This window comes from Zea mays, chromosome 1 (genome assembly GCF_902167145.1).
Source record: "Zea mays cultivar B73 chromosome 1, Zm-B73-REFERENCE-NAM-5.0, whole genome shotgun sequence".
Lineage (NCBI taxonomy): Eukaryota > Viridiplantae > Streptophyta > Magnoliopsida > Poales > Poaceae > Zea > Zea mays.
The window spans coordinates 207867187-207882397 of NC_050096.1; the positions used below are offsets into that span (position 1 = coordinate 207867187).

Below are 15211 nucleotides of genomic sequence, written 5' to 3' on the forward strand. Positions count from 1 at the left end.
GTCACGACACGCAGGTCATGAATAATTTATTAACATGCATCATATACACAATAGCCATACCGATCACATGTCCTGCAAAAAACAGGTTAGACAAACACGTTTCTATACGTTCGCCACTACAGCAGATAGCCACGGCGGTCCCGCTGGCCGGTCAGCGGGCGGGGGATCGAGGGGGGAGCCGCCCGCTGACCGGTAGGGGCAAGTCGCGCACATAACAGAGAAGGACGAACTGATCTCTCCAGTCATATCCGATGTAATCGACTTCAACCCTTTTATAACCAATTGATCTAATCAAACCGTGCATCAAGTAGATCCATCTCATGAACCTAGATCCAGACCTAAAACTACGCAGAACCTGCCTCTGATACCACTGTAGGATTACGGGGAGGCTACACTAGCGCAAAACAAAATTTTGAACCCCATAATACCAAGAACTACTGCGGTTATAGGTCATGGAATTACCACTAGACGCGCAGAGCAGCGTAAGACGTCTCGATGTAGACGAACGCGTCGAGCAGTGCCGTGCAGTCGCCGGCGTCCTTCACGTCCTCGCACGGTTCGCCCAAGTGCTCCAGATGTAGCACCTCCGAGGTATCCACACGTACAGGGAGGAAGCGCCGCGTACCGAACTGCTAGGTTCGCGACGGCGGCTTGGCGAGGGCGAGAGGTGGGCGGCGGCTGTTAGTTCGCTGGTGGCGAATTAGGTTATCCTTAACCGCGCCCCCGCCCCTCAATATATAGGCGTTATGGTGGGCTTCTGACGCCGAGGCCCATCATTAACCCTAAAGCCCAGTCTAATTTCGGATCTAATCCGAATTAGGCTTCCTTCCCCTTAAGTGTGTGACCCTATAGGTTCACGTACAAATAGACATAGCCCGAGTACTCTTACTTGGCCCAATAATTGACAGCGGCCTCTAGCAAGACATGTCAACTCCTATGTGTACGTAACGATCATATCAGACGAACCATTGCGACATTAAGTACATGCTGTTCCCTTTGTCTCACGATATTTGGTCTGGCTCTAAGCTGACCTCTCTTTCTCGATACTGTGAATTGGAATCCTTTCAATGGTTAACTCTTAACCCTAGCACGGCCATGCATTTCTTGATCCAATCACTCGAGGGGCCCAGAGATATCTCTCTCACAAAGAGAGGGACAAATTCCATCTTGACTGACCATGCCTCATAGCATGCTTCCTGACAAACCCAAAACTACCTTTATAACTACCCAGTTACGGGATAGCGTTTGATAGTCCCTAAGTAAGTCAATTCACATCTTGAGAACATGCCACAATCTCAGGTCTAAGGATACAGTATTCATGTTGCAAGAAGAGAACTATATTACAATATCTCACGTTGGGTCGGTCCAGCCTCATGTCATACATGCGCCCCACATTATTAATTTAACATCTCCATGTTCATGACTTGTGAAATGTAGTCATCAACTAATACATGTGCTAGTCATCGACTCTGACTAGGGACATCATTTAGAATAACCATATAAGTAAAGAATCTCACAAACAATTCACATAATTGCTAATCAATACAAGGTGCCTTCCATGGATATTCAATTAAGCAATATATATATCATGGATACAAAGAAATATGCTCATCTCTATGATTATCTCTAGGGCATATTTCTAACATTGAGCACCAAAATGAGATGCGGACGGTCCGGCCCTGAGGCCGGATGGTCCGCGGTCCGGACGGTCCGCGCCTGTGGGCCGGACGGTCCGCGCACGCGCAGAGTCGATTAGGGTTCCGAGTTTTGTGCTATGTTTGTTAGCTATATCCGCGGAATTAGCTCGGAATCCGGTCGTGTAAAGGGTCCAGCCCCCCTCCTCTATAAAAAGAGAGGCCTACGGCCGATTTGTAATCAACAATCGAATCAATACAACTTCTATTCGCATTTATTTCCAGTACAATTAGGAGTAGTTCTAGTCTAGTTCTAGTTTAGCCTCTCGATCCCCAAATTCTCCGCCTCTCCTCGACTCTACGTCGATTAGAGGAGTCTAGGTCGGCCGGCCCGAGCCTAGACAACCCCTAGGATCTCTCCTCCCCGACGGGGTCCCTCCCGGGAGCGAGATCCAGGCGCCGCCGGCGATCTTCCGCCGCCCCTGCACACGCGCGGACCATCCGGCCCCAGGGCGCGGACCGTCCGGACGTCAGGCAGGAAAACCTAGCCCCTGCGCCAGGTCGCGGACCGTCCGGCCCCAGGCCGCGGACCGTCCGCGCGTGACCAGAGAGCACCGCCGCCGGTTCTTCTTGAGTATTTGGCGCTCCGAAAAGGCGTCAACATACTTTTTGACGACTCCGCTGGGGACATCCACATCTAAGCTCATCAAATCAGCCCTCAATGGCCGGTTCAAGGGATAGCTCTGATATTTCTCCAAGCAACATCATAGAGCCGACTTGGGAGACCTTGCCGGCTGACGAGCAGCTCCAGTTCGAGGAGCACAAGGAGCGGATGATCCAGGAGGCGAAAGCAAGGTTCTTGACCAACTTCAAAGTGGACAGGAACAACAAGGTCGTCCGACATCGGGCGAAGGATCCGGCTTCGCTCCAACCCACGACAGATATCCCCAATGTAAGTAATACCAACGATCTGCAATCTCTTAGAAATTATGTAGAAGATCAGCATGAACAAATGCAGAACATCATAGGGGGTATACAAAGCGATCTTAAGAGACTAGTACGTGCATTTGATAAATCTAGTATCGCCAATTTTCCTTCGCACGAGGTTGAGTTAGGAGGTAACACGCGTAACACATCGGCTACAGTTTGTCACGACCAGTCACAACCCCTTTTTGGGATGCCGATGGACACGTACCCTGAGCAACCGCAAATCGGCAGCAAATCAGCCGATCTGCACATGCCCGGACCGTCCGCACGCGAGCGCGGACCGTCCGGACCAACAACAGTCGGGCCTATTTTTAATGAGTTACCTAGATATGCACCCGAGCCACCACAATTGACACAGAACCCAAACTACCCAGTCGGACGGTCCGCATGCAACGACGGACGGTCCGCATATAACCACGGACGGTCCGGGTACGTATCCGGACAGTCCGCACATGACCTTTTTGAGGAGGATTGTTACCGGAATCCCCACCCGTCCCAGCAGCACTTCCCATCACATTATGCAATGCACCAGCCCATTAATTCAGGATCCAGAGCCCAGGAAAGCTTTCCGGCCCCACCTAAAAGGCCGGAAAGAAACGATCAAACCTATGAGCCGTATAGGGCAAATGGAAATGCACCACGTAGCTCAAACCAATGGGGGGAACGACAACATACTAATATGCAACCAGCTCCACCTATGTTTGACCAAAGAGCCGGTGGTCTTGCACCGGCTGCCATTGATATAGTGAGGGAACAAATAGCCGGGGCGTTCCGAGATAAGCTCGGAGTAAGCATGGTCCCTGGGGGGCAATCGTATCGGAAACCTTATGACAGCCGATTTGATCACCACCCGTACCCACAGGGCACTAGAATACCCGAATTCGCAAAATTTTCGGGTGATCAAGGGAAAAACACGCGCGAACATATAGGCCAGTTCTTGGCACAATTGGGAGAATTGGCAGACACAGAGGCATTTCGCGTGCTTTTATTTTCATTATCGCTAACAGGAACCGCGTTTGCATGGTATGCCACTTTACCCCCTAATTCCATTTCATCATGGGGGGATCTAGAACAAAAATTTCATGATCATTTTTTCTCCGGTGATTATGAATTGGATTTGGTAGATTTAGTGTCATTGCGACAGACAAAAGACGAATCGGTTAATGATTACATCCGGAGATTCCGCGATACAAGAAACCGATGCTTTCAAATTCATTTAGCAGAAAAACAGCTAGTAGGATTAGCCTTTAATGGTCTACGATATTATTTAAAAGAAAGATTAGAAGGCATCCAATTTTTTACACTAGCACAGTTACACCAGAGGGCTTTGGCTTGCGAAAGCCGGAGCAAAGAAACTGCTAAAACAATGCGTCACAACGTACATATAGTAGAATGCGACCAAAGTAGCTCAGATGACGAATCAGCAGAAGTATATGCTGCTGAAATGGTTTGGCCAAAACAGGCCAAATCTTCGGCTTGTTCCTCCTTGCAGCCAGTTCAAAAGAAACGGCAAGAGGAGGTTAAGTTTACGTTTAATGTTGGTAAGTGCGATAAAATATTTGACGAATTACTCAAAAATGGAAATATTAAAATAAATCACACTGTTCCATCCGCTGACGAGCTAAAACGTCGTGCATACTGCAAGTGGCATAACTCATTTTCTCATGCCACTAATGATTGTAATGTATTCCGACGACAGATTCAATCGGCCATTAATGAGGGACGATTGAAATTTCAGGAAATGAAGGTGGATACAGAGCCCTTTCCAATGAACATGATCGACTTTGAGGGCAAGAAAGTCCTGGTTCGGCCAAACACGGCCGATAAAGGCAAAGGCAAAGAGGCAATCATCGGCAATTCTAAAAGGGCCGATGAGGATCATAAAGTTTCTTGCAGGAAAGTGGTAGCCGAGAAGACTCCCGATGGAGGGGAGACCCTAAAGGTGACCATCACAGCCTCCAGTACTGGGGGGCAAGCGCAGACAGGGAGACAGATGCAGGAACCCGTGTTGCGTATCCCGGACGGTCCGGCACGTAGGCGCGGATGGTCCGGGACCCCACCGGACGGTCCGGAGGACTCTGGCGGACGGTCCGGCCATGCTCAGGACTCGCAGCGACCACGTACCTTCAAACCACGACGACCAGAGATAGGTACGTGGAAAACAAATACATTTAAAGCAGCTGGTCGGCTGATCAAGCCTGGCCCGACTTTCGATCAATTGTTGTCTAAATATGTGAAAAAGAAGGCCGGTCCCAGTGACCGGCCACCGAAGCGACCCCGCTCACCCATTCATGAGCAACGTCAGGTTAGGCCGATTGGACCACCTCACCAATCGGAAGAAATGAAAGGTCCTATTGTACAATTGAGACCTAACATGCCGACATGGACCCCTCCACCTCCTTATCCATCTATGTCATATCCATACACATACTTACCTCCACCATATGTCCCAAATCAAATGTGGGGCATGCCACCATATCCATTTGGGATGCCACAGTACCCCGCCTGGGGGGCACCCCAAACATCCGTTTTTGATAGGTTGGCACCGCCAGTGCAAGACCGATTGAGCACTACTGAATCCGGTCACCAGGCACAGGTCCAACAAGAGTGCCGGACTACTCGGTTTCCTAGGCCGACCAATCCGGCAGGGGGGCATATGACTATAGCAACTCAAAGAACAACAAAAAAGGACAGCATCAAAATAGGCACCGCAGATGTTGTCATACAGGGAGACAATAAAGGGCCGATGATTTTCGGCGAATCGGCCAACACAACCGAAAAGGATACGGCTACCATCAAAACAGCCGATCCAAAATACTCCATGCCTCGATGGTGCCCAGCGGGATTGACACGATCCCAAAAGAGAAAATTACAGCGCCTAAGAGCAAAGGAGAGCCAGGAGAAGGAGGCGGAAAAGACATTTAATGACACACATCCACTATACCCGCCACCGCAAAAGAAATGGGGACCGAAGGCCGTTGAGAAAAAACAAACGGCCACAGAAATAGAAAGTCAACCTGCACCAGGCGCGGACCGTCCGGCCCCCGCGTGCGGACCGTCCGCCGTTCACCAGGAGGCCTCCAACGACACGACAACATCAATGGAAGAGGACGACTTGCTGGGAGAAGACCTGGTCGACTACGAGGCTTCTCCAGAACGCCCAGGTATGGATGTAAATATTATTACATTTTCTGCCGATTGTACGATCATCGGCGATGATGAACCTGTTGTTGCCCAGTTTGATTTTGGTCCTAAAGAAGCCGCCTTTACTAAACCAAAGGAATCGGTAAATCATTTAAAGCCGCTCTTCGTGCGGGTAGACGGAGGGGCGGCTGTAAATCTAATGCCTTATTCATTATACAGAAAATTAGGTAAACAAGATGACGAACTTGTCAAGACCAACATGACCCTCAGCGGTGTTGGAACTGATAGTTCGATCAAAGCCAGGGGAGTCACGTCCGTTGAATTAACCATCGGGACTAAGACCCTTGCTGCTGCATTCTTCGTCGCTGATGTAGAAGGAAATTACAGTTTAATTCTAGGCAGAGATTGGATTCACGCCAATCAATGTATACCTTCTACATTACATCAAATGCTAATACAATGGGTAGGCGATGACATAGAACAAGTACATGCTGATGTATCGGCCTGCATTGCTGTGGCCGATGCCCCTGTACTCTGGACTTATGAAACTGCTACATGTCTCACAGGAGTAGATTTTTCTGATTATCAATTCATAAGTATAGATAAGAAAGGTTTCATTCCTGTAATGCTAGAGCCGATGGAGAATCGGCTAAATCCTAAATAAAGTTTAAATGATGAATACACACAAAGTTCATGAGTCTTTGGTCATGGACAGTTCGGCCGCCAAGGCCGGATGGTCTGGTCTTTCACGAAAGAGTTCGGACTTTAAGACCGAACATCTACCATAGCGAAAATACAGTGTTACGGATGATCCGGTCCCCGAGACCGGAAAGTCCGCCATCACACAAAGATCATCTGATTCCTCTGTGGGGGACATGATAGAAGAATTCAGAGATCTTGATAAACTAGGACAGGGGTTTACATCGGCCGATCCTTTGGAGGAGATTGACATAGGAGATGGTAAAACTCCAAGGCCGACTTTTGTAAACAAGACCCTGGAGACCGATTCTAGGAATGAGATGATCGGTCTATTGAAGGAATATTCAGATTGCTTTGCTTGGAATTATACTGAGATGCCTGGATTAAGCCGAGAGATCGTAGAGCATCGGCTGCCTATTAAATCTGGTTTCAGACCTTTCAAGCAAAGAGCTAGAACATTTCGTCCGGATCTTCTCCCACGCATCAAGGACGAAATCCACCGGCTGCTAGAAGCTGATTTTATCAGACCTTGCAGATACGCAGAGTGGGTCTCCAATATTGTGCCGGTGGAGAAGAAGGAGACAGGTAAACTTAGAGTATGCATTGATTTTCGCAATTTAAATAGAGCAACTCCTAAAGACGAATATCCCATGCCCATAGCCGACACATTAATCAATAATGCATCAGGAAATAGAATTATTAGCTTCCTTGATGGTAATGCCGGATATAATCAGATTTTCATGGCCGAAGAAGATGCGTCTAAAACGGCCTTTATATGTCCAGGCTTCATTGGTTTATTTGAGTGGGTTGTCATTACATTTGGTCTGAAAAATGCTGGTGCTACTTATCAGAGGGCTATGAATTTGATCTTCCATGAGTTGTTAGGAAACACTGTGGAAGTCTACATTGATGATATTGTAGTCAAATCGGCTGAGTTTAGTTCTCATATAGCTGATTTGCGCAAAGCCTTTGATAAAATGCGTCGGTATGGTTTAAAAATGAACCCACGTAAATGTGCTTTTGGAGTGTCGGCTGGTAAGTTTTTAGGATTTGTCATCCATGAACATGGTATAGAAATAGACCCTGACCGAATCAAGTCTATTCGGAATGTGGGGCCTCCGACTTGTAAGGTCGAAGTACAGAGGTTTCTCGGCAAGGTGAATTATTTACGAAGGTTTATTTCTAACCTAGCCGGGAAGATTGATGCCTTCACTCCTATCCTTCGGCTTAAGAACGATGCTGAATTCACTTGGGGGGCAGAGCAGCAGGAAGCATTTGATCTCATTAAAAAATACTTGTCTTCGGCTCCCGTGTTAAAAGCACCACAAGTAGGAGCACCATTCAGATTATACATTGCAGCTGAAGACAAGGTTATCGGGGCTGTTCTGACACAAGAAACTGAGGAGAAGGAGCATGTGGTGACATATCTAAGCCGAAGGTTGGTGGATGCTGAAACAAGGTACACTTTTATTGAAAAGTTATGCTTGTGCTTGTTTTATGCATGCACCAAATGTAGATGTTATTTACTGTCTAGTCATTGCACTGTTTCTGGTCAAGCCGATGTAATCAAATACATGTTGCATAACCCAATTATGAGTGGTAGAATTGGTAAGTGGGCTTATGCACTCATAGAATATGACTTGGCTTATGAACCATTGAAATCTATGAAAGGCCAAGTCGTAGCGGATTTTATTGTAGAACATCGGGTTAATGATATTCATAAACTAGACATGTCATACCTCAGTATTACTCCTTGGACTTTATATTTTGATGGATCGGTTTGCAATGAAGGGCAAGGAATTGGCATTGTGCTTGTTTCACCAAGTAATGTCTCCTTTGACTTCTCTAGCCGATTGGAAACTTATTGCACTAATAATCAAGCTGAATATGAGGCCCTCCTATTCGGTTTAGAAATTTTAAATGGTATGGGAGTAAAACATGTGAAGGTATTTGGTGATTCTCAGCTGGTTGTCCAACAAGTGTTAGAAGAATATCAATGTTTTGATGGTACTCTAAATAGTTACCTTGAGAAATGTTGGAACATAATTCATTCTTTTGACGAATTCAGTATTCGGCATATCTCTAGAGTTGAGAATCATAGAGCTAACGATTTGGCACAAGATGCATCAGGTTATCGGATAAAAAGAGGAAAGTTTCACAAAACTGAAAATCTGATAACCGGTGCAAAGCCAAATTCCTAGGTCGCGGACCGTCCGCGTGATGACGCCGGACCGTCCGAGGTTACCAAAAATGTTCTTTTGATCAATTCGGCTGACAATGAGGCCGATGCAAGTGATTGGAGGACACCTATACTTAATTATCTACGAAATCCCAATATCAGGACAGATAAGAACATTCGGCGAACAGCTTTCAAGTATGTTTTGATGAGTGATGAACTTTACCGCCGAACAGTCAATGATATCCTGCTTAAGTGCTTGGGCCCAGATGATGCTATATTAGCCATGGCCGAAGTACATGAAGGAATTTGTGGTACTCATCAATCAGCTCCAAAGATGAAGTGGTTGTTGCGAAGGTCTGGTTTTTATTGGCCTAGTATGATAGCTGATTGTTTCAAGTACTACAAGGGTTGCCAAGTGTGTCAAAAATTCGGCGACCTACAGTTAGTCCCTGCAGCCGAATTACATCCTATCATCAAGCCTTGGCCGTTCAGAGGATGGGGATTAGACTTTATTGGAGAGATTCATCCTTCATCATCAAAGGGGCATCGATTTGTGTTAGTTGCCACTGACTACTTCACCAAATGGACTGAAGCCGTTGCTCTAAAGAACATGACACACAAGGAGGTAATTGAGTTTATAACTGAGCATATTATTCATAGATTCGGCATTCCCCAGACCTTAACTACAGACCAAGGTACTTCTTTTATGTCAAAGGAGGTACGTGAATTTGCTGAATTATACAGAATTAAGCTGCTTAATTCATCTCCATATTATGCTCAGGCCAATGGACAGGCCGAGTCTAGTAATAGGACATTGATTAATTTGATAAAAAAGAAGATATCTGATAATCCTAAACATTGGCATAAGATTTTGTCTGAAGCTTTATGGGCTCATAGGATATCTAAACATAGGGCTACTCAAGTGTCTCCTTTTGAGCTTGTCTATGGGCAGGAAGCAGTGTTGCCTGTGGAAATAAGTTTGAATGCTGTCAGGTTCGCCAGACAAAATGATTTAAATGCTACTGATTATTATAATTCAATGATGGATAATATTGATGAGGTGACCGACAAAAGGATGATAGCTTTGGGAGCAATAGAAAAGGACAAAATCATGGTAGCCAGGGCCTACAACAAGAAGGTCAAAGCAAAATCATTTCAAGTAGGGGACCAGGTGTGGAAGACTATTCTGCCTCTAAGGAACAAAGACCGGAAGTTCGGGAAATGGTCACCAAGCTGGGAGGGTCCTTATAAAGTAAAACAAGTGATGTCTGGCAACGCCTATTTGCTACAAACATTACACGGCAAGGATTTGCCTAAGGCTTTGAATGGGCGTTTCCTCAAACAGTACCATCCTAGTATGTGGCAAGATGCCTAAGAGAACCGATGTAATCTCATCGAGTTATTTGCTTTTGGTTTGCTCAGCTCCACCAAAAGGCAGGGGGGCATATGTTGAGCACCAAAATGAGATGCGGACGGTCCGGCCCTGAGGCCGGACGGTCCGCGGTCCGGACGGTCCGCGCCTGTGGGCCGAACGGTCCGCGCACGCGCAGAGTAGATTAGGGTTCCGAGTTTTGTGCTATGTTTGTTAGCTATATCCGCGGAATTAGCTCGGAATCCGGTCGTGTAAAGGGTCCAGCCCCCCTCCTCTATAAAAAGAGAGGCCTACGGCCGATTTGTAATCAACAATCGAATCAATACAACTTCTATTCGCATTTATTTCCAGTACAATTAGGAGTAGTTCTAGTCTAGTTCTAGTTTAGCCTCTCGATCCCCAAATTCTCCGCCTCTCCTCGACTCTACGTCGATTAGAGGAGTCTAGGTCGGCCGGCCCGAGCCTAGACAACCCCTAGGATCTCTCCTCCCCGACGGGGTCCCTCCCGGGAGCGAGATCCAGGCGCCGCCGGCGATCTTCCGCCGCCCCTGCACACGCGCGGACCGTCCGGCCCCAGGGCGCGGACCATCCGGACGTCAGGCAGGAAAACCTAGCCCCTGCGCCAGGTCGCGGACCGTCCGGCCCCAGGCCGCGGACCGTCCGGCCCCAGGCCGCGGACCGTCCGCGCCTGACCAGAGAGCACCGCCGCCGGTTCTTCTTGAGTATTTGGCGCTCCGAAAAGGCGTCAACAGTATGATACAAGCCTACAAACTCAGGCTTCGAGACCTCGCTGACTAGGGCCCGAAATTTTCTTCCGCTGACTGGGGGGCTAGCTGATAGTTTTTAGAAAACGAACTCCTGAAGTTTGAAAATCTCCTCTTTTAAAGCTTCATTCTGGCTTGCAGCAGTACGTGCGATTTCATATTCTCTTTGGAGTCTCTCGTCAAGAACTCTTGTTCTCTCAATAGCACGTACTTCCAAATTCTCGTCAAGAACTCTTGTTCTCTCAATAGCAGCTTCCTTGCTCTTAAGAATTGTAGTCCTCTCAGCAGCAACTGTCCTTTCATTTTCCAACTCTTGCTGGAGCCTCTCTTCAAGGATTCTTGTCCTCTCAAGTGCAGCTGCTCTTTCATCTTCCAGCTGCCTAAGGTGTGGTCAAGTAACGAGCATAGACAATCACACATATAGTTCCGAGGGGGGGGGGACTTGTTAAAGAAAATCTTAAGGAAGCCCACTCTATTAGTTTTATGTTCCCTGCCTTCAGTTTGCTGACGTGGGCATCATACATTTCCATGATTCTTGCATTGCTCTGGAGTTCATGTTAGAAAATAAGAAAGCCATAATTACTGCTTCAATTGCAACTTGTAAGAAATGTGTGTACCTCATTGATCAATGTGAGAACATCTCCTCTCAAGTTTTCATCATCCTGGTCAGTCGGCCTTGCATGGGATGAGTTCCCAACCATAAACGAAATATTGGTCATTTGTGCAGTTGGTCCTTGTCGCTGGTACTCAATAACAGAGGTCGCCGGAGGCCTGAAACTATCTGGGTCCTGCTTGGAGTCTAACTGATTGTGGGCAGCCATCTCCTCTAGAATAGGTGGTGCTTGCCATACAATCAAGGCTCCAGTATCCTCAGTAAGACCACATGCTGAGTCAAAATCTCGACCCCTAATTCGTGACAAAGCATCTCTTCCAACAGGAGTAAGATCCTGAAAAGAGAAGTCACAGTTTTTCAAGGACTACAAAAGAAAAGAAAAACTACTCTACCTAGGACAATTATGGACAAAAGGTAAAAGATAGTAAACTAATTACAAATCTCTCAAACCCTCATCAGCTTCATCGATCACCTCAGCCACTACCTTTTGTGCCTTACTTTCTGAAGCAGCAGGTATCAATGCAGTGCTTTCTTCTGCAGTGATACCCACCACTAAAGGAAGGGTTGATTCAGAGGACACCCTTTCCTTCCTCTTCTTCATAGTGACAACCTTGCGCCTCTTAGCAGGAAATATCAGTGGCCTGATGTGTTCCAGGCTGTGTTCAAGTCTATCAATTATTAAGAGCAACATGTAAGGTTGTGCTCTTACCATGAAAAGTTGAAAGGAATTTCAAGCTGAGTGCTATATGTTAATCATCTAGTTGGAAAAATAGTTCAAGTGGACAAGTAGATCGTTGGCTATTGCCACAAGCTCATGAGAACAAAATATTGTCATAAGTATATCATGAATCCTCATGATGCACATCACAAACAATAGTTATCTATTTTACACACAACACTTCAGATAAAGTTAATAGTTAGAGAAAATGTAATTAAGCCAAGTTAGTTTGACTGCTACAGAAACCCATTAAACGCTAAGTAGCTACCACCACCTATCAACCAGCGAGGTCTCGAAGCTAGCTGACCGGGGCATGAAGCATAATTATTCTTTCTTGTAATGGCATGAAGCATAATGATGCAAAAGAGATCTAAGTACCAATTGCGAAACTGAAGCAGCAACACCACAGCTATGAACAGAAGGAAAAGAGATAAAAAAAACTGAAGTACTCACCCTCAGAGCAGATTTCTGTAAATTAAGGTCAAGCTGGTGAACATCTCAATATAAGGTCAACCAACCAGTACGGATATGTAAATTACCAGTTAAGATCTACAGTCCACGCCACCATAATAGTTCATACAATCTCAAGTGGCTGAGACCAAATCTTTTTTATCCCAAGCTGAATCTGGGTCAAACATGAAAACAAGGAAAACAATATTCATGACAAATAAAGGCAACCTGAAATTCAAGGATGGGTTACATGATATACCTTGGTATTTTCCTTATCATTCAGAATTGAATTGCCTTCGTTCTTCAATGGAACATAGGAGCTGCTCCGATGTCTATTTCCTGTACTATAAGATAAATACCATAGCCTCTGACTATTATATGCAGAACTTCATAGTTTGGTTAACAGATAACCGTGGTAATAGATAAATCTCAATGGAAACTAAGGAAAACCTTGAAACGGACGCGTCTGATTGGTTACCACTTAATAGTTACATGCTAAGGGGAGTAGAACGACAAATAGATGGCTGGTAGTAGCACAGAACGACAAAGAGAAATAGTACAAGCACCAAGGGAAGCAATGTCTTGTTCAGGCCTAGACTACATAGGCATGCTTTACATATCGCGAGTATGGTCCTCGCAAGATTGCACGCATAGCATAGCTATGAGCAGTTACTACCCTAGAAGCACCAAAATACATAACTTGCAGTGAAGCACACAGCATAGCGCTGCTCATATCTTACAAGCATAAAACCATACTCCCTGCACAGCAGGGGGGCAGGTTCTAAGAGTAACCTAGATGAACTGGGATAGTTCCCAAAAGCGATCCTCAGTTCCCAAAAGCGGGTCTCCATGGCTGGTGGTGCTCGTGTCCAAAAGCACTGCAACCAAAAAAGGGTAGCAATCAATTAACAAGTTTTGGCAAGCATTGCAATCTCAAATATAATGTCTAAATTTATTTTCCGTAGACCTCGACTTAAGATGTCTATGAAGGTAATCCATTCAAAATCATTTGACTATCGATTTTTTTGACTTGCTGATGTTTTATCCTATTGACCTCTTTTCTGAAAACTTGCTAATTTCTATTTTGACCTATATCGGTAGAAGGTTACACCATTTTCTATTTTGTTTATATATTAGTTCAATGACCCGCATATGGACCTATTGTTAGTTTTAGAATGCTTGCTTGAGATATTTGATAACCTGTGATCTTGCTTTGAATGTTGTTCCTATGCATCACAATGTTTTAGTTAGCTAAAAGTAGTTATTACTGATCATTGGGCTTTTGATTTGCCTAGTACCAACTGCCTTATACTACATGCAACTGGAACACTTGGAAGCATATATCTCATGAAGTTGTAGTGGAGAATTGGACATACCGTTACTCAGCATCAACGTCTGCGGAACCAGCAACATCGTCATCTCCTGTGCCTTCATCTCTAAAAAGTTTCTTGGCAACCTTCTTGGAAGGTGATGTTTGAGACCTATGTAAAGTTTGGTCCCATGGCATGCATGTAAAACTGATGAGATGGTACAGGAATAATAGTCTAGGTAGATTGCTTGGCATGAAGCTAACCTTTTTCTGGTAACACTTTTGTGAGCCTTGTTTGTAGACCCATCTAGCACGCTGTAAGCAACTACTGATGGCGCCTGCACGTTAGGCGGAGAAGTGATAATCTCTGTTCCTTGCAGCAGATTGTCTCCCTGATGTGGGGTTGTCTATATGTTACACTGCAACGAAAAACATGTTTAGGGCATGTTTCCTAGTGTATATAGAAGGAGAACAATGCTTTATATTGTAGGTAGCTATTTTGTTCCATCGAGTCCAACAGCGAACCTTGGTGCTAGATGAAACTTTGTGACTCTCTGGTGTCAGTGACGGCTCGCGGATGAAGGCAGCCCCCATGTTTTGTGCGACACCTGATCCGTGTCCTACTGCGGAGTTAGTAGCCAGACAAAAAAATAGGTTAGAGCCACGAGAGCTGCAGTTGATGGGGAGAGGGTGCAGCGAAAAGAGTTGCACTAAAAAAGAAACCTACTCAGTCAGAAGGGGGAAATGCTTGTTCTATAGATGGAAAATTGCCTTTAAACTATAATATTACGGCCTAAACGCTGTTATGGCCCCTCCCAGTGTAATGTGGCTGAGTCTTTAATATGGCTGGAACAACGAAAAGAGTTGCACTAAAAAAGAAACCTACTTGGCAGACTTTGCAGTTTGTCGTTTCAGCTCTAGGTGACCCATCATATACAGGTAGCACGGAATGGAAATAAACAAGCAGAGAAAACAAACCATTACTTTCTTTCCTAACTTGGCATAAACTAACGTACATAGCTCGACTAAACAGATACGATAAGTTGTACCTTGAGAAAGTATGGTCGACGACGGCTATGAGGACGGTGTAGTTGGAAGCATGTTGCCACCATCCATTTCTGCGTTTATAGCATTCACTTGGAAGGAAACACTGCCATAAATAATTGTGCTTTCGGTGAAGCTAACATTCCACTCGAAAGACTTTTCCAGTAGATCTGTAATTTCTCTTGGAATGAAACCGGGTGGATTAGTCGAGACGAGGGTGTCCACATTTTTTTAATGAGGCGCTGCGCCATTCGTCCAAAGAAGATAAACTCGGCAGTGTCAGTGTCATCTTCAGCGG

General features: G+C 45.7%; 1 protein-coding gene across 1 annotated transcript; it reads right to left on the bottom strand.

Annotated features, from left to right (window-relative positions):
• Positions 1 to 10858: 10858 nt before the first annotated feature.
• Positions 10859 to 12083, bottom strand: LOC103645224 (uncharacterized). Its single transcript, XM_023300884.1, has 4 exons — positions 11877 to 12083; positions 11397 to 11726; positions 11251 to 11324; positions 10859 to 11159 (listed from the first exon to the last, which is right to left on the bottom strand). The coding sequence occupies exons 1-4, from the start codon at positions 12081 to 12083 to the stop codon at positions 10859 to 10861; spliced, it is 912 nt and encodes a 303-aa protein (XP_023156652.1).
• Between the last annotated feature and the right edge of the window lie 3128 nt (positions 12084 to 15211).

What these genes read in the sequence shown, in the direction of transcription:
- LOC103645224 (XM_023300884.1), bottom strand. Translation starts at nt 12,083, where the DNA reads ATGTTGCTCTTAATAATTGATAGACTTGAACACAGCCTGGAACACATC. An exon ending in TTCTCACATTGATCAATGAG is followed by an intron (nt 11,325 to 11,396) that starts GTACACACATTT and finishes CATGAACTCCAG; the next exon opens with AGCAATGCAAGAATCATGGA. An exon ending in GGGAACATAAAACTAATAGA is followed by an intron (nt 11,160 to 11,250) that starts GTGGGCTTCCTT and finishes ACCACACCTTAG; the next exon opens with GCAGCTGGAAGATGAAAGAG.